Raw genomic sequence first — 26,904 nt, forward strand, 5'->3', positions numbered from 1 at the left:
CTCCTCCCCAGCCCAGTTCTCCGGACCCTTCCCCAGCTTTGTTGCCCTTCTCTGGACACACTTTAGCACCTCAACGTCTCTCTTCCTGTACAGGAGGAAGTAAAGCACCATTGCACCATTCTGACTGTGCTCACCAACACAAGGAGGTACAGTTAGGCTGTTCCATTAAACCAGCATATGTGAAGGGATGGAGCTTTCCAGGTAGATAAGGTAGGTTAACAGCCATGGCACCTTGGCCAGTGTAGCTCCTCGTTCCCCCTGATTTTCCTGTCTGCCCACAGGCATCAACATTGATGACAGCAGCTGCTGTGTGCTGGGCTCTGGAAAGCCATGAAGCCACTGGTGGTGTGTGTGAGGTAGGTAATGTCCTGCAAGGTTGTTCTCTGCTTGCCATTGCAGGTGGAAGCTCAGGTGGCAATGAGAGGAATCCTTGGGAGTGTGAGGACAATTTGTTGCTTTGCATGTCATGCTCCATCGGTAAAGCCCAGCATTAAACCATCACCCTCCTCTTTCTGGAGCTGGGGTGTTTTAAAAGGAACTTACATTCTACCATTTAATCAGCACTTAACAGAAACTAATCCTAAGGTGGAAAGGGAGCTTGCTCTCTTGGAACAAAAACTTAACCTGAAAAGGGTTAGGGAGAGCCTTAGAATCCCAAAGTGTTAGAACCAAATTCTCCTATGGTTTGCAAGCTAATTATACAAAAGCATACCAAAAAAAAAAAATGGAAAACATCAGGAGTATTCTTACAGTATCTCTCTATATATAATATGTGCAAAATTCAATATACAAGCTTCTTGTTACTCTTTTTGGTGGTGGTGGTTGCTCTTTTCCAAAACAAACAATGTCAGCCTTAACTTATTTAAACCAGTACAAGTAGTTTGATGTCACTCCTGGGAAACAAAGATTGTCAGTACAAGAGCCTCCATAGCTTGGAGGACAAGCTGAGCAGGGCACTCCTACTTTATATGGTGCTTCTCCAATCCAGTTCCCCCTGAAAATAGAAAAGGAAGAAATAACAACAACAACAATAATAATAATAGTAGTGATAATGATGATAATAATAATAGTAATAATAATAATATAGGAACAAAGAATTGCTTAGTGGTTTCAGAGAGGAAGAAAAAAGAACTCCTTAACAATCCTGAGTGATCAAATGTAATGTCTTCAGCAATAGCCTGCAAGGGGCCTGCTGCTGAAAGCAAACATCCATGCAGCATACAGAAGAATAGAGAATACTGAACTAACCAGGTTGGAAAAGACTTCAGAGATCATCAAGTCCAACCTATCACCCAACACCATTTAATCTGAAAGCTGGGGAGGGACTTCTCAGGATCTCAGGTAGTGGTAGGACTAGGGGGAATGAAATGAAGCTGGAGGTGGGGAGATTCAGGCTGGAGGTGAGGAGGAAGTTCTTCCTCATGAGAGTGGTGAAGCCCTGGAATGGGTTGTCCAGGGAGGTGGTTGAGGCTCCGTCCCTGGAGGTGTTTAAGCCCAGGCTGGATGAGGCTCTGGCCAGCCTGATCTAGTGTGGGGTGTCCCTGCCCATGGCAGGGGGGTTGGAACTGGATGATCCTTGTGCTCCCTTCCAACCCTGACTGATACTATGATACTATGATGATACTATAACGGAGCTGTGTCACAGAGCTCAGGAGGTAAAGGGGTGCAAGTCTAGAGACTGACCATGTGAAAAGAGCATCCAGGCTTTTAGGTGCTTCTTTAATACCCAGGCTTTTAGAGATTCATGTAATGTAGGCGGGGGGGGGGGGGAAATAATGTTAAAATTAGATTTTTTTTGGTTCAGCTGTTCTGTCTCACTGAGCAGAGAACTTTCCCCTGCTCTGCATGTGACGTGGGTCTAGCAGTGAGTAATGCCATTATTTAGGAAACATTTCCTCATCCCACCTCCCAGACAATAACATTGGAACCAAAAGCTCTGGGTTGTGCCTTGGAAGAAAATAGGAATAATCTCAAGTAATTTTCTCCCTTCTGCTTCTCTTCCAAAATGGGTACAGCAAGCTGAGTGCTTAGGAGGTATATTTAGTTTAGATTAGCAGATGTGTTTGGGTTGATAGCAGATAAGGGAAACCAGAAAGGGTCTGCTGAAGGCTGCTTTCTGCTTCATTGTCTGTGCAAGGTGTGAATAGAATAGAATAGAATATAGAATAGAATAGAATAGAATAAATAGAATAGAATAGGATAGAATAGGATAGGATAGGATAGAATGGGATAGGATAGAATAGAATAGAATAGAATAGAATAGAATAGAATAGAATAGGATAGGATAGGATAGGATAGGATAGGATAGGATAGGATAGGATAGGATAGGATAGGATAGGATAGGATAGGATAGAATTAACCAGGTTGGAAGAGACCTTCAAGATCATTGAGTCCAACCTATCATCCAACACCATTTAATCAACTAAGTCATGGCACCAAGCACCCCATCAAGTCTCCTCCTAAACACCTCCAGTGATGCCAACTACACCACCTCCCTGGGCAGCACATTCCAATGGGCAATCACTCTCTCTGTGTAGAACTTCCTCCTAACCTCCCGCCTAAAGCTCCCTGGCACAGCTTGAGACTGTGTCCTCTTGTTCTGGTGCTGCTTGCCTGGAGGAAGAGACCAACCCCCACCTGGCTACAACCTCCCCTCAGGGAGTTGGAGAGAGCAAGAAGGTCATCCCTGAGCCTCCTCTTCTCCAGGCTAAGCAACCCCAGCTCCCTCAGCCTCTCCTCACAGGGCTGTGCTCCAGACCCCTCCCCAGCCTTGTTGCCCTTCTCTGGACACCTTCCAGCATCTCAACATCTTTCCTAAACTGAGGGGCCCAGAACTGGACACAGGACTCAAGGGGTGGCCTAACCAGTGCTGAGTACAGGGCAGAATGACCTCCCTGCTCCTGCTGGCCACACTATTCCTGATACAGGCCAGGATGCCATTGGCCTTCTTGGCCACCTGGGCACACTGCTGGCTCATGTTCAGCTGCTCTCAACCAGTACCCCCAGGTCCCTTTCTGCCTGGCTGCTCTGCAGCCACTCTGCCCCCAGCCTGTAGCTCTGCCTGGGGTTGCTGTGGCCAATGTGCAGAACCCGGCACTTGGATGTGCTCAATCTCATGCCCCTGGACTCTGCCCATCTGTCCAGCCTGTCGAGGTCCCTCTGCAGAGCTCTCCTACCCTCTAACAGATCAGCTCCTGCCCCCAGATTGGTGTTGTCTGCAAATTTACTGATGATGGACTCAATGCCCTCATCCAGATCATCAATAAAGATATTGAACAGGATGGGGCCCAGCACTGATCCCTGGGGGACACCACTAGTGCCTGGCCGCCAGCTGGATGTAGCACCATTCACCACCACTCTCTGAAAGGCCCAGGGGAGTATGTGGCTGATGTGTGTGAGGCCATTCAATAGCCAGGGGCAGGACCTCTCTTAAACTCTGTCATTACCTTCTTTCACTTTTGTTACTCTCCTGATTTTGGATGCACTTGGATGTATTTTTCAGCAATACAGGGTGGTGAAGGTTATTGAAGCTGTAAATATTAAATCCTTGCCAAATTCCAATCTTACTATCTGGGGTCAGGGCTATAATCTTCACCCTCTTCTTCAGAAGAGTTTGTGACGTGCAGGTTACTCAGAAGGACACAGCCTTTGCTGACTGGCAAAGAGATTTCTACATGTGTGCCCAAGGACTCTGAGTTCACTGTCCTTAACTCAAACCTGCCCTGGTGAGACCACACCTGGAGTGCTGTGTCCAGTTTTGGGCTCCTCAATTAAAGAAAGACAGGGATCTGATGGAGAGAGTCCAACAAAGAGCTGTGGGGATGGTGAAGGGACTTGGACATCTCTCCTTTGAAGAAAGACTGAGAGACCCGGGGCTGTTTAGACTGGAGAAGAGAAGGCTGAGAGGGGATCTGATCAATGTCTCAACAGGAGCCAGCAATGTGCACTTGAAGCTCAGAAAGCCAGCCAGAGCCTGGGAGCAGATTCTCCCCCTCTGCTCTACTCTGGGGAGACCCCAGCTGGAGCTCTGTGTCCAGTTCTGGAGCCCCTAGGACAGGAAGGGTCTGGAGGTGCTGGAAGGTGTCCAGAGCAGGGCCATGAGGATGAGCAGAGGGATGGAGCTGCTCTAATATGGAGACAGACTGAGAGAGTTGGGGTTGTTGAGTCTGGAGAAGAGAAGGCTCCCAGGGGATCTTCTTGTGGCCTTGCAGTATCTGAAGGGGGCTCCAAGAAGGCTGGGGAGGGACTTTTGAGGGTGTCAGGGAGTGATAGGACTGGGGGGAATGGAGCAAAACTAGAAATGGGTAGATTGAGCTTGGATGTTAGGAAGAAGTTGTTCCCCATGAGGGTGGTGAGAGCCTGGCACAGGTTGCCCAGGGAGGTGGTGGAAGCCTCATCCCTGGAGGTTTTTGCAGCCAGGCTGGCTGTGGCTGTGAGCAACCTGCTGTAGTGTGAGGTGTCCCTGCCCATGGCAGGGGGGTTGGAGCTGGCTGATCCTCGAGGTCCCTTCCAACCCTGACAGTTCAGTGATGCTGTGATTCCCTTCCTGGCATACCCCAGCCATGCACTGCTCTGTGAGCAGCGGTGAGCTCAGCAGGACGGAGCAGCCGGCAGCGAAAGCCCAGAGGTCAGGCTGCAGAGGAAAGGAGGAAGCGCTGCTACGAGAGGCAGGGCTGGAGCATGCACGAGGCATAAAAATCACCAATATGAAAAGCAAGCAACTCACTTGGGGGCATAGTTGCATACCAGGTAGACAGCTTGTCTCCAAACAGCTCCCCAGACGTTCATGTTGTGGCAGGTGTGGATGGCGCAGCCTATACGATTGGAAGTGGCCCAAACCATCTGAATAAATATTTATGATTTGTCAAGGCCACATTGAAAAGAAGTAGCAATTTATAGATAGACAGATAGATAGATACAGCTATACCTCTGCTCGAGAGAGAGCTACAAGTACAGAGTGCAGCTTCGACTAGAAGAAGGTCATTTCTGTCACCTGTGTGTAGTGGGTGCACATGGGTCCGTAACAGCGCATGGGGCACCTGGGGTTGCAGTCCTGAGGGTAGGGGAAAGCATAATCCTTCACCTCATCATACCAGGGCTTCACCAGCTGGAGGATAGATCGATACCTGGGTGGGTTTCAAAGGCAGGAAGAAAAAGGTGGCAGGTTAGATTGAGGCGTTGTGGAACTTGCTGCAGATACTCCCTTTGAGGGAAGTCACCTAAAGAACGCATTTCCCCACCAGGGGCAGAGCACTAAGCAGCAGTGTTCTCCTGGACAGGCTGGAGAGTTGGGTGGATGGATTTGATGTTGATGGATTTCACAAAGGACAAGGGTATAGTCTTGCATCTGGGGAATAATAACCCCATGGACCAGTGAAGGTTGGGGGCTGATCTGTTGGAGAGCATTTCCAGGGAAAAGGACCTGAGGGTTCTGGTGGACAGAGGGATGCCCTCGAGCCAGCAATGTGCTCTTGTGAATATGAAGGCCAAGGGCATCCTGGGGTGGATTAGAAGGGCTGTGGTCAGTAGGTCCAGAGAGGTTCTGCTTCCCCTCTGCTCTTCCATGGTGAGACCACATCTGGAATATTGTGTCCAGTTCTGGGCTCCTCAGGTCAAGAAGGACCTGAGGTTCCTCAGGGAACTGCTTGAGAGAATCCAGCACTGAGCCATCAAGATGCTGCAGGCAGTGGAACATCTCCCTGTGAGGCCAGGCTGAGGGAGCTGGGGCTTGGAGCTTGGAGCAGAGGAGCCTGAGGGTGACCTCACTGCTGGGGATAAAGATGTGCAGGGCAGTGTGGGGAGGATGGAGTCAGGCTCTGCTCAGGGATGTCCAAGGACAGGACAAGGGGCACTGGGGGCAAGCTGGAGCAGAGGAGGTGCCACAAGAACAGAAGGGAAAACTTTCCTGTGAGGGTGGCAGAGCCCTGGAGCAGGCTGCCCAGAGAGGCTGTGGAGTCTCCTGCTCTGGAGACTTTCCAACCCCACCTGGATGTGTTCCTGTGTGACCTGCCCTGGGTGATGCTGCTCTGGCAGGGTAGTTGGCCTGGCTGATCTCTGGAGGTCCCTTCCAACCTCTAACATTCTGTGGTTCTGTGATTCAAAGCACATGAACATAGATGGATGGATATCAGATATCACAGAGTCACAGCACGGCGGGGCTTGAAAGGGACCTCCAGAGGTCATCTAGCACAACCCCCCTGCTGCTGCAGCTTCATGGCAATCAGGTCACACAGGATCACACCCAGGTGGGTTTTGAAAGTCTCCAGAGAAGGAGACTCCACAATCTCTCTGGGCAGCCTCTTCCAGTGCTTCAGCATCCTCAAATTAAAGAGGTTTTCCATATGTCAATCAATAATAGCTAATCTCACTTATTGCTGGAGTACAGGATGAGACTTGCAGCAGTCTAAGATCTGGATCTCAAAGGCTGCTTGAAGGCTGTTTTGTAGAGCATCTGCCTACCTTCCAGTTCTTACAGACAGGTTCTGCCCCAAGAATCTCAGTAAGTAGGAAGGTCCATGGTCCCAAATGCACGTAGCAGCCCAAGCCTCTGCAGATTTAGCCAGAGTTTCATCCCAAACCTGACAAAAGAAAGTATCCTCAGGAGGATATTTGGGTCTCAGTAGAACAGAAAAAAACAAAACAAGCCAAAACAACACAACAAATAATAATCACAGTGAAAGAAGGCAAGCAGCAAGCATCTGAAATCACAAATATGCTTCCATAGCACACCAGAGCTGTCACTAGGCAAGGAGCCTCTTGAGTTCAGGGAACTGCATGGAGCAGCATGTAGAGAATCCAGCAGGATTTCACTCTATCCCTGGAGAGAATTCCTGCCTGCATCCTCAGAGCAAGCCCAGGATTCAGAGCTCTCTTAGCTGTTCTGGAGAAGCCCTTCACTGAACAGGCATTCTCCTAGCATTGTCTCTTCTGTGCTAGGAGATCCATGTGTGGAAAGGAGGGATATGTTGGATGGGACTCAGAGAGAAGGTTAAAGAGAAGGAGAGGCACGTGGGGAAGAAAATTCCACACAGGTATTACACACCAAACAAACTCCTAAGACATCTGAAACAGGATCTCAGGAGCCCCTGGAGTACTGCAACAGGAGCACCTGGAGCTCTGTGTCCAGTTCTGGAGCCCCTAGCACAGGAAGGGGCTGGAGGGGCTGGAAGGTGTCCAGAGAAGGGCCACGAGGATGAGCAGAGGGCTGGAGCTGCTCTGCCATGGAGACAGACTGAGAGAGTTGGGGTTGTTCAGTCTGGAGAAGAGAAGGCTCTGAGGAGATCTTCTTGTGGCCTTCCAGCACCTGCAGGGGGCTCCAAGAAAGCTGGGGAGGGACTTTTGAGGGTGTCAGGGAGTGATAGGACTGGGGGGGATGGAGCAAAACTAGAAATGGGTAGATTGAGCTTGGATGTTAGGAAGAAGTTGTTCCCCATGAGGGTGGTGAGAGCCTGGCACAGGTTGCCCAGGGAGGTGGTGGAAGCCTCCTGCCTGGAGGTGTTTGCAGCCAGGCTGGATGTGGCTGTGAGCAACCTGCTGTAGTGTGAGGTGTCCCTGGCCATGGCAGGGGGGTTGGAACTGCCTGATCCTTGAGGTCCTTTCCAACCCTGACAATTCTGTGATGCTATGACTCCAAAGCCAGAGACTGTGTGTGTGTAGCAGCTTTTCATATCTGAGGTCAAGCAGAAGGTCAAACAGAAGTATGCCACACAGGCAAGGGCTGTGGATAGTTTCCAGGTGCAGTATGACTTTGGGCATTTTATGCCTCCTCTGGACCTGCTCCATCAGCTCCATGTCCCTTTTATGCTGGGGGCACCAGAACTGGAGGCAGTGCTGCAGGTGGGGTCTCAGCAGAGCAGAGCAGAGGGGCAGAATCCCCTCCCTGTGCTGCTGCTCTCCCTGCTTTGGATGCAGCTCAGCACACAGCTGCCTGCTGGGCTGCCAGGGACCATTGCTGGCCCCTGGGGAGTTTGTCACCAACTGAGACCCTTAAGTCCTTCTTTTCCAGACTGCTCTTGAGTCACTCCTCACCCAGCCTGGATTTGTGCTTGAGATTGCTGTGACTCAGGTGCAGGACCTTGCACTTGGTCTTGTGGAACTTCATGAGGTTGTCATGGGCCCATCTCTGCAGCCTGTCCAGGTCCCTCTGGATGGATCCCTTCCCTCCAACATGTCAACTGAGCCACACAGCTTGGTGCCATCCACAGACTTGCTGAGGGTGCCTCCATCCCAGTGCCCATGTCACCAATAAAGATGTTAAACAGCACTGGATTCAGTATCGACTCCTGAGGGACACCACTAGTCACTGGTCTCCATCTGGAGACTGAGCTGTTGACCACAACTCTGTGAGTGCAACCAGCCAGCCAGTTCTTTAGCCAGCCAGTACTCCATCCCTCAAGTCCATGCTGTTCCAATTTGGTGACCAGGATGTCATGCAGGACAGCGTCAAAGGCTTAAACAAGCCCAGGTAGATGCCATCAGTTGCTCTTCCCTTATGCACTGACGCTGTAGCTCCATCAGAGAAGGCCACCAAGTTCATCAGGCATGACTTGCCCTTGCTGAAGCCATGTTGGTTACCACCAATCACCTCTTCTTCATTTTCTGTATGCCTTAGCAAGACCTTCAGGAGGGTCTGCTCCATGATCTTGCCAGGCACAGAGGTGAGACTGCCTGGCCTGGGGGAGGGGACCATATGCAACATCTTATCGATTTCCTCCATTCCATCATCAGTTGGCTAGTGAAAAACACTTGGACAGAGCCTTCTTCAGCTATGAAAATCACAGAATTGTCAGGGTTGGAACCTCAGGGATCAGCCAGTTCCAACCCCCCTGCCATGGGCAGGGACACCTCACACTACAGCAGGTTGCTCACAGCCACAGCCAGCTGGGCTGCAAACACCTCCAGGCATGAGGCTTCCACCACCTCCCTGGGCATCCTGTGCCAGGTAGAATTTCATTGTATTTCATGGGAGAAGAAGTGCTTCACCTTCCTTATTTTTCTTTCTCTTAAACAAATAAATAATTAAGATGGTCCCTTCCAACCCTAACAACTCTATGATTCTATTCTGCAGATTTCTCAGTGGTAAACCAAGGATTTTAACCAGACCACTGGTGGCCCTCCTAGGAATTCCCTGAGCTCTGGGAACTAGGCAGCATGGGAATCCCCTCTCCAATAGCAGTGGTGTCACCAGCTTCTCAAGCTGGCTGCTGGAGGGACAAGAACCAGACAGATGTTTGAGCAGAAATTAAGAGCAAATAGATGAATTACCCTGTCTTAATCACTCTCCCCCTCAACAACCCTGTCTTAATCACTCTCCCCCTCAACAACTTCTTTACATGACTGCAGTGACATGATGAGATTGCAAATGAAATGTTGGGATGTGTGATTTGAGGCCTCATTCAACCATAGAATCACAGAATGGTCTGGATTGAAATGAACCTCCAAAGATCATCCAGTCCAAACCCCTCTGTAGTCAGCAGGGACACCCCCAACTAGATCAGGTTGCCCAGAGTCCTGTCCAGCCCCACCTTGAATATCACCAGTGATAGGACCTCAACCACCTCCCTGGGCAGCCTGTTCCAGTGTTCCACTACCCTGTTTCATGACAGTAATAGAAGCTGGCAATTTATTTGTCAGTTTGGGCATCCTTTATGTCATCCATATGGGTTTACTGTGGGCTCACTTTAATGTCTTCAGATTATTTGGTACAGACAAAGCCACAGTGGTTCCTGGGGACCTCAAAGAGGTGGCCAGCAAAGCCTTCTTTCAGCAGTGATCAGTCCAATAAAATTAGCCTGGCTACCTCTGCCTTCTGATTTTATTCTCCCCTAGCCCTGTGCTTTTGCTTGTTTTCCCAGATGAAGATCAGAAGCTCTCAATTCCAGAATGGCAGCAAGTGGGAAAGAATAAAACCTCAGTTCAAGGGATTTGTTCCTCTTGGAAAAACATTGAGAAGCTGAGGGATGAAATCTGACATGTCCAGCCCATCTGTGCAGCTGCAGGCCACAGCTGCTAGAGCAAGTCCCGGAGTGGATTAGCAGATGTAGGCTTCTGCCCTCCAACATGCAGGTCTCGTCCTCATGGCTCATTCAGCTGTGCAGCCTTGCACCAGCCTTGCTGCTCACACGTCTGCTGGCTGTTCTGAGAAACCTCCCAGCAGCCTGCAGGGCAGGTGAGAGCCCCTTGCACCACTTCTCCCCTTCTTTTCTTCTCTAGGCATACAGATTAAAAGCAAGTGCAAAGGAGGGCAAGGAAGCTGGGGAAGAGCCTGGAGAATAAACCTGAGGAAGAGCAACTGAAGGAGCTGGGGATGGTTAGTGTGAAGAAGAGGAGACTGAGGTGAGACCTCCTTGCTGCCTACAACTCCCTGAAAGGACCTTGTGGAGAGGTTGGTGCGGGTCTCTTCTGCCAGGTAATTAATGATAGAACAAGAGGGAATGGCCTCAAACTGCCACTGGGTAGGTTTAGGCTGGACATTAGGAAACATTTTTTCAGGGACAGAGTGGTCAGGCACTGGAATGAGCTGCCCAGGGAGGTGGTGGAGTCCCCAACCCTGGATGCGTTTAAAGGTGGCTTGGATGTGGTGCTTGGGGATGTGGTTTAGGGGTGACGCTTGTAGAGTGGGGTTAATGGTTGGACTTGGTGATCCTGAGGGTCTTTTCTAACCTGCATGTTTCTGATTGTGTAGAACACCTCCCAGCCCTTCCCCCTGAATGCTTTTGCAGCGGTGCGACTGCAAGAGCCTCCTCTCTTTGCCTTCCCTTTCTCTCAATCCATAGTGTGTGATGAAAACAGATGAGCTCATTGGAATTCACAGACAGAGCTGGCCAACCTGATGTATTTATTTGGGCTCTGAGGTCATCTGAACTCCAAGCTCTCTCTCCCTCTCTCTAGGAACACGACTCCTTTTTGCTCTCAGCTGCCACCTGCTCGCTGTTGTACCGCGCGGGCTGCGGCGGGTGCCCACCACATGTGCAAGCCCTTTCCCCAGCTGCATTAGGTAACTATCAGAAAGTTTACACAGCAAATCGCTGACATCCACAGACAAAAATCTCCATGGGAATCACAGGTCTGTCTCTCATCCTTCTGCAAATAAATAGAGGGTGAATGCATCAAGCTGCGTGGCCAATACTCCACTGCGGCTCAAAGCGAGGCTGTGCAATGGTTTGGAGTCAATTTACTCTGCTGCAAGCAAACCTTCAGACTCCTGGTTCCCACTTCTCAAGGGGTCACTATTAGAAGGGCTGCCTTAGAAGGAATTAGGGCATCACCAGACAGATGTCCAAGAAACCTTCTCCTCCTCTTAGGAAACCTCAAGTCTGTGTTTCATACAGGACTTGATATTCCTGGATGTCTGTCTGGCCCGCTTTCAAAGTGCCATGGTTTGAAGCTTGACCACTGATAGCAGTCAGTTTGTGCCTTCTAAAGGTTGTCTGCATTTTCTTTTTGTGGTTGGCACCAGGCTTTTACACAATGAGAAACAAAGAAAATCATAGAATTACACAATCACAGAATTGTCAGGGTTGGAAGGGACCTCAAGGCTCAGCCAGTTCCAACCCCCCTGCCATGCCCAGGGACACCTCACACTACAGCAGGTTGCTCACAGCCACATCCAGCCTGGCTGCAAAAACCTCCAGGCAGGAGGCTTCCACCACCTCCCTGGGCAACCTGTGCCAGTCTCTCACCACCCTCATGGGGAACAACTTCTTCCTAACAGCCAATCTCAATCTCCCCATTTCTAGTTTAGCTCCATTCTCCCCAGTCCTATCACTCCCTGACACCCTCAAAAGTCCCTCCCCAGCTTTCTTGTAGCTCCCTTTAATTACTGGAAGTCTGCCAGGTTTAACAAGAATAAGCATCCCAGATATGCTGTAATTTATTTAGCTTATGGAAGAGTTAAATATCAGAGCTCCATATCTTCAAATACTCAGTGCTTGCCTAACCTACTGCTAGGCATCTTTTAGTTGGCAAGAGCTAACCTCAGAAATGGTAAGGAAAAAGACCAAACTTCGTCTAGCTCCATGACACCCTGACAAATGGTCATAAGTCTGAAGGGGAAAGTGTTTGACCTTGATCATTTTAAACATAATCATAGAATTGTCAGGGTTGGAAGGGACCTCAAGGATCAGCCAGACCCAACCCCCTGCCATGGCCAGGGACACCTCACACTGCAGCAGGTTGCTCACAGCCACATCCAGCCTGGCTGCAAAAACCTCCAGGGATGAGGCTGCCACCACCTCCCTGGGCAACCTGTGCCAGGCTCTCACCACCCTCATGAGGTGATTCTGTGGTTGTGTGCCTGTTCTTCTTTTCACATTTGCTGTTCAGGTAGAGAAAGAGAACAAAAATGCTGAGAGGTTTAAGGTTACTATCAGCTCCATTCATGGGCGAAAGGAAGCATTGTGTGCTTTGGATCAAGACTCTTGTCAAAAATGCCCTGTCTCTGTTTTCAGCCAAGAAGTTCAAGAGGTGCTGCATTTAATAATAGAGGAATGTCTAATTCTGAGGGCTCTGGGCAGGCTGCTTTTCTATCTGAGACTTCACTAGGTTGTTTTGTTTTGTTTTGTTTGCTTGCTTCAACCCCTAGAAGGCTTTCTGCTAATACTGAATTTAAATAACATAAATATTCTCTTCTGAAACACCATCAGGGTGTTTAACACAGTCACCCTTTATCACAATATTCATCAACAACAGCATTTTTGTGGAAGCTTTTCAGATTTTTCAAGGAGTGCTTTCCAGGAAAGGTCTTTGCTACTCAACTCTTGAACAGCTCTGAACACAGCTGGTGGCTTTTGTACTTCATTTGGCTAGCATCCCCTTGGATTTGATCCCAGAGGAGCACCAGCTGAGTTACTGAGACTAAAACAGGGGATCCTAGCCCCTTGCAGATGAACTTCTGCCAGAAAAGTGAGCACCATCCTGCCTGTCACAGAACCGTGGAATCAATGAATCATAGAATCAGAGTCATGGAATTATAGAATCAATGAATCAGAATCATGAATCAATCAAACACAGAATCAATGAATCATAGAATCACAGAGTCATAGAATTGTAGAATCAATGAATCAGCATCATAGAGTCAATGAAACAGAATAAATGAGTCATAGAATCAGAATCATGGAATTATAGAATCAATGAATCAATGAATCAGCATCATAGATTCAATGAAACAGAATCAGTGAATCATAGAATCACAGAGTCATAGAATTGTAGAATCAATGAATCAGAATCATAGAGTCAATGAAACACAGAATCAGTGAATCATAGAGTCATGGAATTATAGAATCAATGAATCAGAATCAGTGAATCATAGAATCACAGAGTCATAGAATTGTAGAATCAATGAATCAGAATCATAGAGTCAATGAAACACAGAATCAGTGAATCATAGAGTCATGGAATTATAGAATCAATGAATCAGAATCATAGAAACAATGAAACACAGAATCAATGAATCATAGCATCATAGAGTCATGGGATTATGGAATCAATGAATCAATGAATCAGAATCATAGAATCAATGAAACAGAATCAATGAATCATAGCATCATAGAGTCATGGAATTATAGAATCAATGAATCAGAATCCTAGAGTTATGGAATCATAGAATCATGGAATCATAGAATCACAGAATCATTGAATCATGGAATCAATGAATCAATGAATCATAGAACCAATGAGTCATAGAATCATTGGATCAATGAATCATGGAATCAATGAATCAATGAATCATAGAACAAATGAGTCATAGAATCATTGGATCAATGAATCATAGAATCTATGAATCAATGAATCATAGAACCAATGAGTCATAGAATCATTGGATCAATGAATCATAGAATCTATGAATCAATGAATCATAGAACAAATGAGTCATAGAATCATTGGATCAATGAATCATAGAATCTGTGGATCAATGAATCATGGAATCTATGAATCAATGAACCATTCTATGGCTCTGTGTCTTGCCTCCATGTAGAAAAGGGTTGCCTGCTTTCAAAGCTGGCATGCAGACAAACAGTCCTGCCTGGAGCTTTGTAACCCACATCAGTCCTCTGTCTTTTTCCCCCTGCTGTTCTGAGAGCGCTGATAATCCAGAATTCATCAGCCCACGATCTTCAGACACACCTGGTGCTGGATGATGGCACCAGGCAGGAGGGACATACTCAACTGGCTGAACAGAAGCACAAATGGTAGGAAGGAGAAACTGGAACCAGTGAGCATATTTCACCATCACAGAACCACAGAATGGTGAGGGTTGGAAGGGACCTCTAGAAAACATTGAGTCCAACCCCCCCTGCTCACCTAGGGCAGGTCACACAGGAACACATCCAGACAGGGCTGGAAAGGCTCCAGAGAAGGAGACTCCACAACCTCCCTGGGCAGCCTGCTCCAGTGCTCTGTGACCCTCACAGTGAAAAAGTTCCTCCTCATGTTGAGGTGAAAACTCCTGTGCTGTAGTTCATATCCATTGCCCCTTAAGGTGAGCTATACTGTCACTCTGTGCTCTGGCATGATGAGAAGCAGACTGGAGTCTTTGAAACCTGGCCCCTCATCTGATGCCTGCCTTTCAACCTGCACCATGTGGGTAGAATTTAAGGGAACAGGGCTACAGAGGTTGGACTGGAGGATCTTTTGAGGTCCCTTCCAACCCCTAACATTCTACAACTACCTGAAGGGAGGTTGTAGCCAGGAGGGGGTTGGTCTCTTCTCCCAGGCAACCAGCACCAGAACAAGAGGATACAGTCTACAGCTGCACCAGGGGAAGTTTAAGCTCGCGTCGAGGAGAAAGTTCTTCACTGAGAGAGTTGTTAGCTATTGGAATGTGCTGCCCAGGGAGGTGGTGGAGTCCCCATCCCTGGAGGTGTTCAAGAGGGGATTGGATGTGGCACTTGGAGCCATGGTCTAGTCATGAGGTCTGTGGTGACAGGTTAGACTCGATGATCTTTGAGGTCTCTTCCAACCTTGGTGATTCTGTGATTCTCAAAGGAAAAAGCAGGCTGCCAAGTAAGTCCTGGAGGAAATCCTCCACCAAATCATGGCACTGGTGTCTGCAAACATGCAGAGATCAAACAGTGGCCCCCATCTGCTGGGGCTTTCAAGGGTGCTGTTCACTGAGTCAAGCAAAGAGCTGTAGATGGAGAGCAACTGCAGTTTGCTGCCCTATGCAGAAGCGTTATTAAGGCACACACATGGAAATTAAGGAATCATTCTCTTGATTAACGCCAAGAAAACTGTCAGTAAGTATGGAAAGGGTAATACTGGAAGTGAAAAAAAGAAACAAAGAAGACTAGAAAGAAAAGGAATTCTGTTGGGGAGCTAAAAAGTGCACATAAAGATTAATTATCTGAGGTTTAGAGTGAAATATTTAGGTTAGGCAGTTGGAAATCATTTCTATGCCTAATGTCAAAGATTATTTTTTTGCCAGGAGATGTGACTGAGACAGCATCACTCTCTGTGTTCAGGAGGAGGCAAGATGAAAACCATATGTATTTAATGCAGGAGGAAGTCCTGCAACAGGGCAGGGATAAACTATGTGAATTGAGAGATCCTATCCAGCTCCTCAGACATAAATCCTGGAGGAACTAGCCCTGCAATCCTTTACACACAGGCATGGATGATTTCAGTGGGATCATGTAGATGAGCCAGGGCAAATAAGAACAAAATGTCCTTTAAGATCTAGAATGGTCTGTAAGAAACCACATTGACAACAGCAAAAACTAGGTAAAGGAGCTGAGAGGCTTATTTATCAGCAGTGCTTTGGAATTGGAGAGAAACCCCAAATTAACTCCTTTTTTCCCCATGGCCAGATAAAAGCCTTGAGGTATTCAATGTGGAAAACCTGAAGAGGGGTTGGGTTTGGGTTTTTTTTTTTCCCCCTTCTGCCTTACCCACCACCTACTGAATATTCACAGAGCACTTTGAAGGTCAACTTGGCAGCAAGAAAATGTTGCCAAAGACTTTCAAACGTGGGAGTGAAATAATAATAATGCAATTATTGACATTTCTGACCCACGACAGGAGCTACTTGCTTGCTTCTCTGGCCTGCCTTTGCAAGTTCTCTGCAGATCTTCATGGGCAGGAAGCAAAGTGCATGGCCTCAGCCAAGAAGGTCACTGCTGGGTCATGCACAGATTTCTCCTGTGACTCCTGTGGCCCATCCACAAGAAGGACTGCAAGGATGAACTAGGCAATTCCAGGCCTGTCAGCTTGACCTCCATGGTGAGGGTTGAGGTGGAACCTCCTGCACTGTAGTTTATATCCATTGCCCCTTAAGGTGGACTATACTGTCACTCTGTGCTCTGGCATGATGAGAAGCACACTGAAATCTTTGAAACCTGACCCATCATCTGATGCCTGCCTTTCAACAGGGCTACAGGGGTCGTACATGAGGATCTTTTGAGGTCCCTTCCAACCCCTACGGGTTGGACTATGCAAGACTATGAAAGAGGTCATCTTGAGTGCAATCACACAGCACCTACAGGATGGCCAAGGGATCAGACTCAGCCAGAATGGATTTAAGAGGGGCAGATCCTGCCTGACCAACCTGATCTCCTTCTGGTGGATGTGGGGCAGGCTGTGGATGTAGTCTGCCTGGACTTCAGCATAGCAATCTCCTGGCCAAGCTGTCAGCCCCTGGCTTGGACAGCAGCACTCTGAGCTGGGTTAGGAACTGGCTGGAGGGCAGAGCCCCAAGAGTGGTGGTGAATGGTGCCACAGCCAGCTGGCAGCCAGGCACCAGTGGCATCCCCCAGGGATCAGTGCTGGGCCCCATCCTGTTCAATGTCTTTATTGATGATTTGGACAAGGGGATTGAGTCCACCATTAGTAAGTTTGCAGATGGGGGACCAGAACTGGCCACAGTACTCCAGGTGTGGCCTAACCAGTGGGGAGGGTTGGAGTCAGGCTGGTGTTGGGCTCTCCTCTCAATTAACTGGAGATAGGGAGAGAGGATATGGGCTGAAGATGCACCAGGTGAAGCACTGGAACAGGCTGCCCAGGGAGGTGGTGGAGTCACCATCCCTGGAGGTGTTCAAGGAGCTGTAGATGTGATGCTTCAGCATATAGTTTAGTGGTTATAGTAGTTAGTTAGTGGTTATAGTTTAGTTGGGTTATGGCTCAATGATCTTAAAAGGTTTTTTCCAGCCTTAATGATTCTATGGTTCTATCATCAAACAATGTCTCCCAACATTGCTTTTGACTTCCCAGCTGTCTGCTTTCTTTGAGGACTGCATACATCAACAAGCTGGAGCAGTACTCAGAGCAGCATCTCCCAAAGAGAACTGAAGCACTCCTCCAGCTCAGCTGCTGCAGTGTTCACCTGAACTTCCCCTGCCTACCACGTGTACACTCAAAGCCACTCTTCAAGCCCTCTCCTCCAAAGCCCTACAGCACACTAAATCTCCAGACAGCAGGGGCAGGCAGAACAGTATCCAAGGAGGTCAAAGTGTCCATGAATGCACTGAACATGTGAGAAACAGACTGCACCAGGGAAAGAACAGAATGTGTCAAGGAGAAAAGCCCCCCCCCCCCCCAATGGCTGAGTGCAGAACTGGAATCACAAGAACCAACCTGTCCAGCTAAACCCTGAGCTCCTACCAGTGGAGAAGAAAAAGCAAGGGGAACAGTGCAGAAATGAGATACAGCAGTTCATGAGAAGAGCAGAGCTCCTAACTGAATTAGGAAAAAAGAGCAAAGCACAATTTAATATGACTGTGGACACTCTTGGCCTTCCACACTGCTCAGGGCTTCTCTACCTCCACACGCTTACATGAGATTTCCACAAGCTGCCACATCTGTAAATAATTCCAGCTCTCTGACATGGGACATCCTTTTCAGCCATCATTAGGAGGAATAGAAAGGCCACTTCCATCACTACCCTTCACTCTTCCATAATGCTCAGCACAGGAGCCCATGCTCTGTAGTGGTCTTTCAGCACAGGGTACCTTCTCTGCTGGTAGTGACAATGTGTTGGCCATCACAGATTCACAGAATGGTTCAGGTTGGAGGGGAAACTGAAGATCACAGAATCATAGAACTGTCAGGGTTGGAAAAGACCTCGAGGATCATCCAGTTCCAACTCCCCTGCCATGGGGACACCTCACACTGCAGCAGGTTGCTCACAGCCAGCCTGGCCTTAAAACCGCTAGGGATGAGGCTTCCACCACCTCCCTGGGCAACCTGTGCCCGTCTCTCACCACCCTCATGGGGAAGAACTTCTTCCTAAGGTCTAATCTAAATCTGCCCTCCTCTAGCTTGGATCCATTCCTCCTAGTCCTATCATGTAGTTTCAACTCCCCTGCCATGGGAAGGGACCCCAGTCACCAGCCCAGGTTGCTCAAGGCCTCATCCAACCTGGCCTTGAGCACCTCCAGGGAGGGGGCATCCACAACCCCCCTTGGCAGCCTGTTCCAGTGGTATAACATCTTTCATATACAACAGTGGCAATCATCTGTCATGAGATTCTCTTGCCATAGGACACAAGAGATGCTCTGAAACCATACAGAGACCAGCAAACAGCTAAGCAAGTTTGAAAAGGCATTATTGACAGAGGGGGCTCCAGTTTTGATATGGCTCACACCACCATGTCATCTTCAAGACCTTCCTACCAAAGCCTCTCTGTAGTGACAGGGATAAAAAGCTGACAATGGTACATTTGTTGAAGTTGATAAGTAGATGATGCCGTGGCTGCAAGCCAGACAGCAGAGCAAGCTCTGTGTGATGGTGCTCGCTGGGCTTCTATCTCTGCAAAGTTACACAGGACCCACAAACACTAAATTGTGAAAGAGAATTGGTGCCAAAGGGGTTGGCTTCCACTTGGGGACCAAGTTGAAGTTGCACTTTGGGTGAACACACACAGAGGTGTGGTGCTGAGGGACAAGGTTATAGCAACCCTCTTAGTAGACTTGGTTGAGCTTGATGACCTTAAAGGGCTTTTCTAACCAAAATCATTGCCTGCATAGCTCAAGATGCTGCTCTGAACTGCACAGCATGAAGTCACAAAGTACTTTAAGACTGGGAAGCCAAGCATGAAACAAAGCCTTAGACCTGATGCTGATAGGGACACATATACCTCCTTTTGCTAGTTGGTACTGGTAAAAGCAATGCTATGAAGAGCATGGTTTCAATCTTGATTTTCACGGAATCACAGAAACAGTCAGGTTGGAAAAGACCCTCAGGATCACCAAGTCCAACCATTAACCCTGCTCTACCAGGGTCACCCCTAAACCATATCCCCAAGCACCACATCCAAACCACCTTTAAACATATCCAGGGTTGATGACCCCACCACCTCCCTGGGCAGCTCATTCCAGTGCCTGACCACTCTTGCTCGGAAACATTTTTTCGTGCTGTCCAGTCCAAACCTCCCCAGTCACAGCTTGAGGCCATTCCCTCTTGGTCTATCAATGATTACCTGGGAGAAGAGACCAGCAACAACCTCTCCTCAAGGTCCTTTCAGGGAGTTGCAGAGAGCCATGAGGTCTCCCCTCAGCCTCCTGTTTCACACTAACCATCCCCAGCTCCTTCAGTTGCTCTTCATCACATTCCTTCTCCAGGCCCTTCACAGCTTCCTTGCCCTCCTCTGCCCTGGCTCCAGCACCTCCACAGCTCTCCTGTATTGAGGTGCCCAAACCTGGACACAAGACCCCAGGTGTGGCCTCCCCAGAGCTGAGTACAAGAGGACAATCAGCTCCCTGCTCCTGCTGGACACAGCATTGCTGATCCCAGCCAGGATGCCTTTGGCTTTCTTGGCCAACTGGGCATGTTGCTGCCTCCTGTTCAGCCCCTTCTCCATTAGCATCCCCAGGTCCCTTTCTGCCAGGCAGTTTCCAGCCACAGTGCTCCAAGCCTGGAGCATTGCTTGGGGTTGTTGTGATTCAAGTGCAGGACCTGGCACTTGGCCTTGTTGAAGCTCATCCTGTTAACACTGGCCATGGATCCAACCTACCTAAGTCCCTCTGTAGTGCCTCCCAACCCACTCCACCCAGCTTGGTGTCATCATTTGTGTTAAACCTTGCACAGTCTCTCTGCAGAGCAAAGCTGCAGCAGAATCTCCATCCCCTACCGGTAAAACCTGGGTGGTTTATACACATGAAGTCATCCAAAGAGGAATTCAAAGCAGAACTCAAGAACACTGGTCTCTCAGAACTCTTGGGAATAGGTCAGGGTGCTGGCTTGGCTTAAGCAAGCTGTGGGAGCACATTTCTAAAGCACACAAGCCAAGCAAGGGCATGGTAGGCTGCCATTCCCTCAGACATTACAACAAAGTTTATTTATGCAGAATCAAAGGAAATGTCAGTGGAGAGCAGAGCAATGAAAATGATGACTGAGCCTGACTTCTAACCTCTCTGTTTTTTCTTGTCTCTGACCTTTCCACTCAACCAAGCTTCAAACTCAGCCTATGGGATGGCCACAGGCTGCCCCCCTGCCACGTTTTGAGCGCACTCAGCATTTCGAGGGGCTGCTGGGATGTGCTAAGCAGATTGTATGATCAGATCCAGATTTTAGGTAACAGCTGTGATAAAAAAAGATGTCCAAACCGTTAGTCACTAGCTGCTAACAAGGAGGAGTTGTTACTACAATAAGCCCCCTTTTTACATGTCAGGCTGACGGTGTCCTGTTTCTCAGACCTTGTTAACCGTCTGTTGTCAGACAAGAAGCTCTGCGACTTCTGGCACCACTTGTCTGTGCTCTCAAAACCCTGAATAGCTTACTCAGAAGGCAAAACAATTTTTGCTTGGCCAGTCTATGTTTAACATGAGAGCTCCACAGAATGAATGCATTCAAAAGCTGGCACACAAAATAGCAAACATGCTGCTTCAGCTCCCGGTGCCAAGTATGAAATCACAGGGAATTAATAACTTCTATCATACCTGCAGGGACAGATAGCTCACGTCAGGAGGACCTACCAATAAGGGGGAAAGCCACAAACATAACATTTTGAGCAGACTGAAACCCTCCATGCTAGAGCAGCATTTAAAAGCAGCACTGTCTGATGGAAAAAAAAATGAACAAATCAGGAAAGGATTAGGTGCAGACAACAACATGCAAGCAGGTAAAACACATGAGCAGGAGACAAACAGTGCATCAGAGGAAGAACTCTGCAAGCACAGTCTCACCATAGAGCCTCCAAGTATTGTGGGGGAGGGAAATGAGAAGTGGAGCCTCCAAAAAGTATTGTGGGTGAGAGAAATGACGAGTGGTCATTGGCTGTGTTTTTGCACACATCAGGGCAACGGCTTCCAGTGTACTCCACAAAAGCAACGGGGCTGCTAAGGGTTAGCACTTTAAAGGCTGTGATCCCATGTTGTAGTCACATCCTGTGCCTCAGGCCAACAAGCAGTTAACTCACAACCTCCTTTGCTTTGGGTCCCAGAAGCTTCACTGGGTCTGCTCACAGAAAGGAACATTCAGCAGGGCAAGCAAAAGGTTCAGAGTTCAGGACTGAGCTTTTCCTTGCTTAAGTTACTGCAACTTGAAATAAAAAATGGAAGGGCAGAACATTTTGGTCAGCAGCAAGAGCTAGAAGCCAATTAGCTGCTTAACTAAACCCTCCCAAAGTGCTGGAGAAAAGTGAAATCACAGGCTCAGGGCTTGTTTTGCTGGGGACTAAAGAAAGTTCACTTACCATGTATTCCATGTTGGAAGCAGGTGGGAAGACTTTGCCTCTGACCTGGTTGTGGTAATCGAGGATGGCAATCATGTCGCTCTGCGAGATGTAGCGCTTCCGCCTGGCCCTGGGCATGCTGGCAGAGTCCAGGGGAGCTGTCAAAGCCACCTCCGCCTCAGTGAAATTCTTCTCTGCCAGGGGCAGGTCGGTGGAATTGGGTACCACGAATGCACTTGTTTCACAGAGAAGGGAAAAGAAGAAAGCGCAGCTGACTGCGGCGATCGCCGTCATTTTGGGCCAGGGCAGAAGGGCAGGCCACAGAGGTACCCTGCACCAAGCCAGGGCAGGAGGCACCAGATCTGTAGAAGAGAAGATGTCAAAGATGTGACTCTGTGCACCTGGGTAGCAAGGCACGGCTCGTTGGCAGGCTGTGAGCAGAAAGAGGATTCTGCCTGTCAGCCCAGCCATAAAAGCGATCCGGGCAGGGCGATGTGTTACCGAGCAACCTTCAGTAATCACAGGGAGTGAGGAGGTGTCCTTGCTGTAAGCACACCGAGTGAAGCAGCATCCTCACACCATCAGTTACATGGCCAGAGCTGGTGCTCCTGAAATAGCTACAGTGCTGTCACACCAGATCACCCCATAAACCACACTCTGAGGCTGAAATGGGGAGGCTGCAAGAAACCTCCCAGCACATTCCACCCCTCCTCCGAAAAGGCAAAAAAAATCCCTCCTAGGCTCTGCCTGCCCCCCCAGGCATGGATCCTTGTGACACAGTGTGGCACAGAGAAACCAGGAGGCACAAGGCAACACAGAAAGCATGACAGCAGGACATCTCAGAGAGACAGCATTCAAATCTTAGCTTCAACCACATGTGAGGAGCAGTGCTAAAGCTGCATGCAAAGCAAACTGAGTGAGCTGAACGGCTTACCTCTGGATAATAGCAAGAGAAATAAGAAATAAAACCACAACCACAGCCTATTGTTCTCCCAGTATCTACAGCACTCTCCTATGTGATGGCATGGACCTTTGTGAAGGAGTGTCTCTTATTACAACCCCCCAGTAAGAACAAATCTCTGCTGCTTTTGAAGCTTCTGGCCACGGGAGCTACTAACAGCTTTTATATGTTACAGTCTGTAGAAGCCAGAGCAGGCAGCTTCTCCGAAGGTCTCCGCTCAGCCAAGCCAGAGGGGAGGAGTTCTGCACAGCACACAGGCAGCGATTGGGTGGCATCCCTGGGGTGTAGGTGGTTTGGCTCTTCAGTCACACCTCCAGGTTCTCTACTACAAAGAGGCGACCGGCGAGACTCTTTATCCGCTACGTCCGACCTTTGTTTTCCTCCATAGTCGTTTCCCCTCCCCCCCCGCACCGCTCCCCACCTCATTTCACGAGCATCACTCTGGCTTGGCAAAGGTAGGCAGCTCTCGGAGCGGCCCCGGAGCCGAGCGAAGCACAGAAAGTTTGCAGCCTCAGGAAACGGAACCTATGCAGCGCCGTCCCCCCGCTCCCTTCCTCGCCCCGGCTCGTTCCGCGCTGTGTTGCGCCGTGGGGCGCGGGCCCCGGCGAGCCGGGAGGTGTCCGTCGGAGCCCGGCTGGCAGCGGCAGGGCAGGCGAGTGGCATCCATCCATCGCCGAGCCGGGCGGGCTGCCGCTCCTCCCTCCTCGCCGGCCCGCAGCCCGCTTCGCTTCCCCTTCGCCTCCTCCCTCCGCCTGCTCTCCCCCGGCGCACCCGGCAGCAAACTCCGGGCAGGTCGCGGCTGGCCGCTCTCGGTTACCTGGGGGTCTGCCCGGGAGAAGCTAAGGGAGCGACAGGACAGAAAGCTCTGGCCGGTGCCGGGGAGACATCTGGTTCCCGTTAAGCAGCATATAGCTGGAACGCTCTGAGCACAGAATGGTCCAGCTTCTCAGACAGCAGAGCTGAGGGCATAAGGCTGAGGCCATGACGAAAGCTTAGCAGAGAGAGGCAGCAGCAGCCAGCAATTGTGTTCTGGGGCCAGGGGATGTGAGCAGCACAATGTCAGGCTGATCCCCCACCGGGGCTGGGCAACCTGGGGCAACTCATAAAATGAGGCCCTTGGAGAGGGAAAAAAATAATAATAAAAAGAAAGAAAAGTCATTGCAGTGTTTTGTGACATCTTAAAGGAGCCGGCAGAGAGAAGCACAACTGGTTTGGTAATACACCAAAACCCGTCGAGGGCTCTCCGACGTTTCCAGTAGCTGCATTTAGAGAAGCAATATGGGAATTAAGTATTAAGGCAGCTAAGTCCGGTAGTTAGAGCAGGGGGCTGGAAGCCAACACTCACGCTCTCCTCTTGGCTCTGCTGCTCACTCGCTGTGTGGCCTAACCCCAGCCGTTTAATCTCCCTGTGCAATCGCTACAATGGTGGAATTGTCTTCTGCAGACGTGTTGTAAGGCTCCAATAACGAAGGGTTTGATAGCGCAGCTTGTGATGAGAGGTGGTTAAGTAGGCACCAAGTATCATCACTTAGCTCTGTTGCCAGGTGTGCTGCCCAGCATGTCCCAAGCTGCTGCTCACAATGCAGCCGCAGGTATTCCTTTGCATGACTGTACAGGAAACTTTAACACATCATTTGTCTTTGCAGGACTAGATGATGGATGATTTGTATCCCCCCCACTTAGTTTTCTCTCTCCTGAAATGAAGTGCATAATTGTTTATCTTAATGGCAAGAGCTGTCCTCCCATTGTTTGAACACAATGGGGAGGATTCTCATCTCCTTTTGAGCTGCTTTGATTTCATCTGAACGGCAGTAAGTTATCCCAGAGAAGAAGGCAGCTGGGTAACACCTCAGGAAGTTCAGAAGGTAGATTTTTACCAGTTAGTCACATTTAAGATTGCTGTAATTGTTTCCTGCCTGTGGCAGGAGCTGGAGCCTGTTATGACACAGGGCCCTACGCAGAACAGTTAGGATGTGCAAGAGAATGTTGTAAAATACAACATTCCCAGCTGCAAAACTGAGCTGTGCTTCCCTAAGAATGGGCCAGCTTGTGAGACTGCTTCTATTTCCATAGCTTGTGGTCATTGCCTAATTATTTGTTTCCATGTCTCACTGGCAGTCAGTGTAACCTCTCATCTGAACGTAGAAAAAGAGGTTCTGAGCAACAGCACCAAGCACAACAGCAAAAAGTCTGTGGTGAGCATGGAAGTCTTTAAGCTGTGAGAGTGCCATGACCCAAGCCTGTTGTACTAAGTTCTGTGCTAAAGAGTGAAAGAGCAATAAGAACTCTCAAGCTTGACTACCAAGATACCTGGGCAGAGTCCAACATGATGGCACTGAACAAGTCCAAGTGCTGGGTTCTGCACTTTGGCCACAGCAACCCCGTGCAGTGCTACAGGCTGGGGGCAGAGTGGCTGGAGAGCAGCCAGGCAGAAAGGGACCTGTGGGTACTGGTCGATGGTAGGCTGAACATGAGCCAGCAGTGTGCCCAGGTGGCCAAGAAGGCCAGTGGCATCCTGGCCCGGATCAGCAATAGGGTGGCCAGCAGGAGCAGGGAAGTCATTGTGCCCCTGTACTCAGCACTGGTTAGGTCACACCTTGAGTCCTGTGTCCTGTTCTGGGCTCCTCAGTTTAGGAAGGACATTGAGACACTTGAAGGGCAACAAAGCTGGGGAGGGGTCTGGAGCACAGCCCTGTGAGGAGAGGCTGAGGGAGCTGGGGTTGCTTAGCCTGGAGAAGAGGAGGCTCAAGGGAGACCTTCTTGCTGTCTACTGTTTCCTGAAGGGAGGTTGTAGCCAGGTGGGGGTTGGTCTCTTCTCCCAGGCAAGCAGCACCAGAACAAGAGGACACAGTCTCAAGCTGTGCCAGTAGAGTTTTAGGCTGGAGGTGAGGAGAAAGTTCTTCCCAGAAAGAGAAATTGGCCATTGGGATGTGCTGCCCAGGGAGGTGGTGGAGTCACCATCCCTGGAGGTGTTGAAAAAAAGGCTTGGATGTGGCACTTGGTGCCATGGTTTAGTTGTCAGGAGGTGTTAGGTATTAGGTAATAGGTTGGACTTGATGATCTCTGAGGTCTTTTCCAACCTGGTTGATTCTGTGATTCTATGATTCTGATCTAAGACAGCCATAGAGGTATGAGCATTCAGTTTTCTTCTGGAAAAAATGAGGCAGTGCAGTGAAAATAAGCAAGCAAGATCAGTGAAGCCACACTAAAGTCCTCATGAAGATCCACACCAAGGAGAGAAATGGATAAAATGAAGGATGAAGACAAGAAGCATCACAGGTGTCTGCAGTCTTGTAAGGAGAAAAATGAGAGGTGAGTGGAGCCATCTGCAAAGAACTATTTCCTGACTCTTCAGCCCACTCAGAAAAGACAAAGAGATAGAAGCTGGTGGGGCAAAATATCTGCAAACCCAATTAAGAGCACAACGTGCCAGCCAAGGCAACCGCCACATGGTTACTGAGCAGCCTGGGGGGAGGAAAGAAAAAGCAATAATTCTTGTGCTTAACCTTGGCAAATGTTAGCAAGCAAGAAATTTATACAGTCAAGAAGGAGAAAGAATGCAGAAGAAACTAAGAAAGAAAAATAACTCAGTTTATCTTTTGAAAGGCTCTCTGAGTTCTAGGAAATGGAGTGGACTGTTCAGGCTGGCCAGGAAATGCCTACTTTTTCACAGAAATGGTGTTCAAGCACAGGGGAAAAACAACAGCCACAGGACAAAAAAAAAAAGAGAGCAGCAATGGCAAGACAAAGTATTAGCATAAGATCTAGATCTGATCTGGAAGACAGGCTGTACAGAGGCACGGGTGAAAGAGAGCAGGATAGACGTTTATGAAACACACCAACTCTGTCTTCATTGCACAACAGGAGTGGTGACTCACAGCACTTGAGAGTTCTTCTGCAGCGTATGCCTTGGATTAACAATACCAATTCTGATCCTCTAATCATCCATTACTCAACACAGTAGCAGGAGCTCCATCGTTTTGACTGACCTTTATTTCAGTAAATGAATTATGACTGTGCAGAAGCCAACGTTTCAGGACAGTGCACTTGCACCAGATCAGCTTTGTGCTGGCTGCTAACATTTGACAATGAAGCCTGAAACATTTAGAAGTAGAATCTTAGAATCATAGCATCTTAGAATCACAGCAAAATAGAATCATAGAATCTCAGACTCTTAGAATCACAGAATCTTAGAATCACAGAATCTTAGAATCACAGAAAAATAGAATCATAGAATCTTAGACTCTTAGAATCACAGAATCTTAGAATCATAGCATCTTAGAATCACAGCAAAATAGAATCATAGAATCTTAGACTCTTAGAATCACAGAATCTTAGA

At 48.8% G+C, this 26,904-nt stretch overlaps 1 protein-coding gene across 1 annotated transcript; it reads right to left on the bottom strand.

The window, feature by feature from the left end:
• Positions 1 to 858: 858 nt before the first annotated feature.
• Positions 859 to 21,898, bottom strand: PI15 (peptidase inhibitor 15). Its single transcript, XM_009902929.2, has 5 exons — positions 21,626 to 21,898; positions 6,460 to 6,578; positions 4,994 to 5,126; positions 4,727 to 4,842; positions 859 to 994 (listed from the first exon to the last, which is right to left on the bottom strand). Exons 1-5 carry the CDS (start codon positions 21,896 to 21,898, stop codon positions 859 to 861), a joined length of 777 nt encoding a protein of 258 aa, XP_009901231.1.
• Positions 21,899 to 26,904: the final 5,006 nt, after the last annotated feature.

The sequence above is a fragment of the Dryobates pubescens genome, chromosome 14, assembly GCF_014839835.1.
Source record: "Dryobates pubescens isolate bDryPub1 chromosome 14, bDryPub1.pri, whole genome shotgun sequence".
NCBI classification, from domain to species: domain Eukaryota; kingdom Metazoa; phylum Chordata; class Aves; order Piciformes; family Picidae; genus Dryobates; species Dryobates pubescens.

Coding starts and splice junctions, on each gene's coding strand:
- PI15 (XM_009902929.2), bottom strand. CDS start 21,898: ATGACGGCGATCGCCGCAGTCAGCTGCGCTTTCTTCTTTTCCCTTCTC. Junction 6,579..21,625: donor CTTCCAACATGGAATACATG/GTAAGTGAACTT, acceptor TTCTTTTGTCAG/GTTTGGGATGAAACTCTGGC. Junction 995..4,726: donor GTATGCAACTATGCCCCCAA/GTGAGTTGCTTG, acceptor TTCTATTTTCAG/GGGGAACTGGATTGGAGAAG.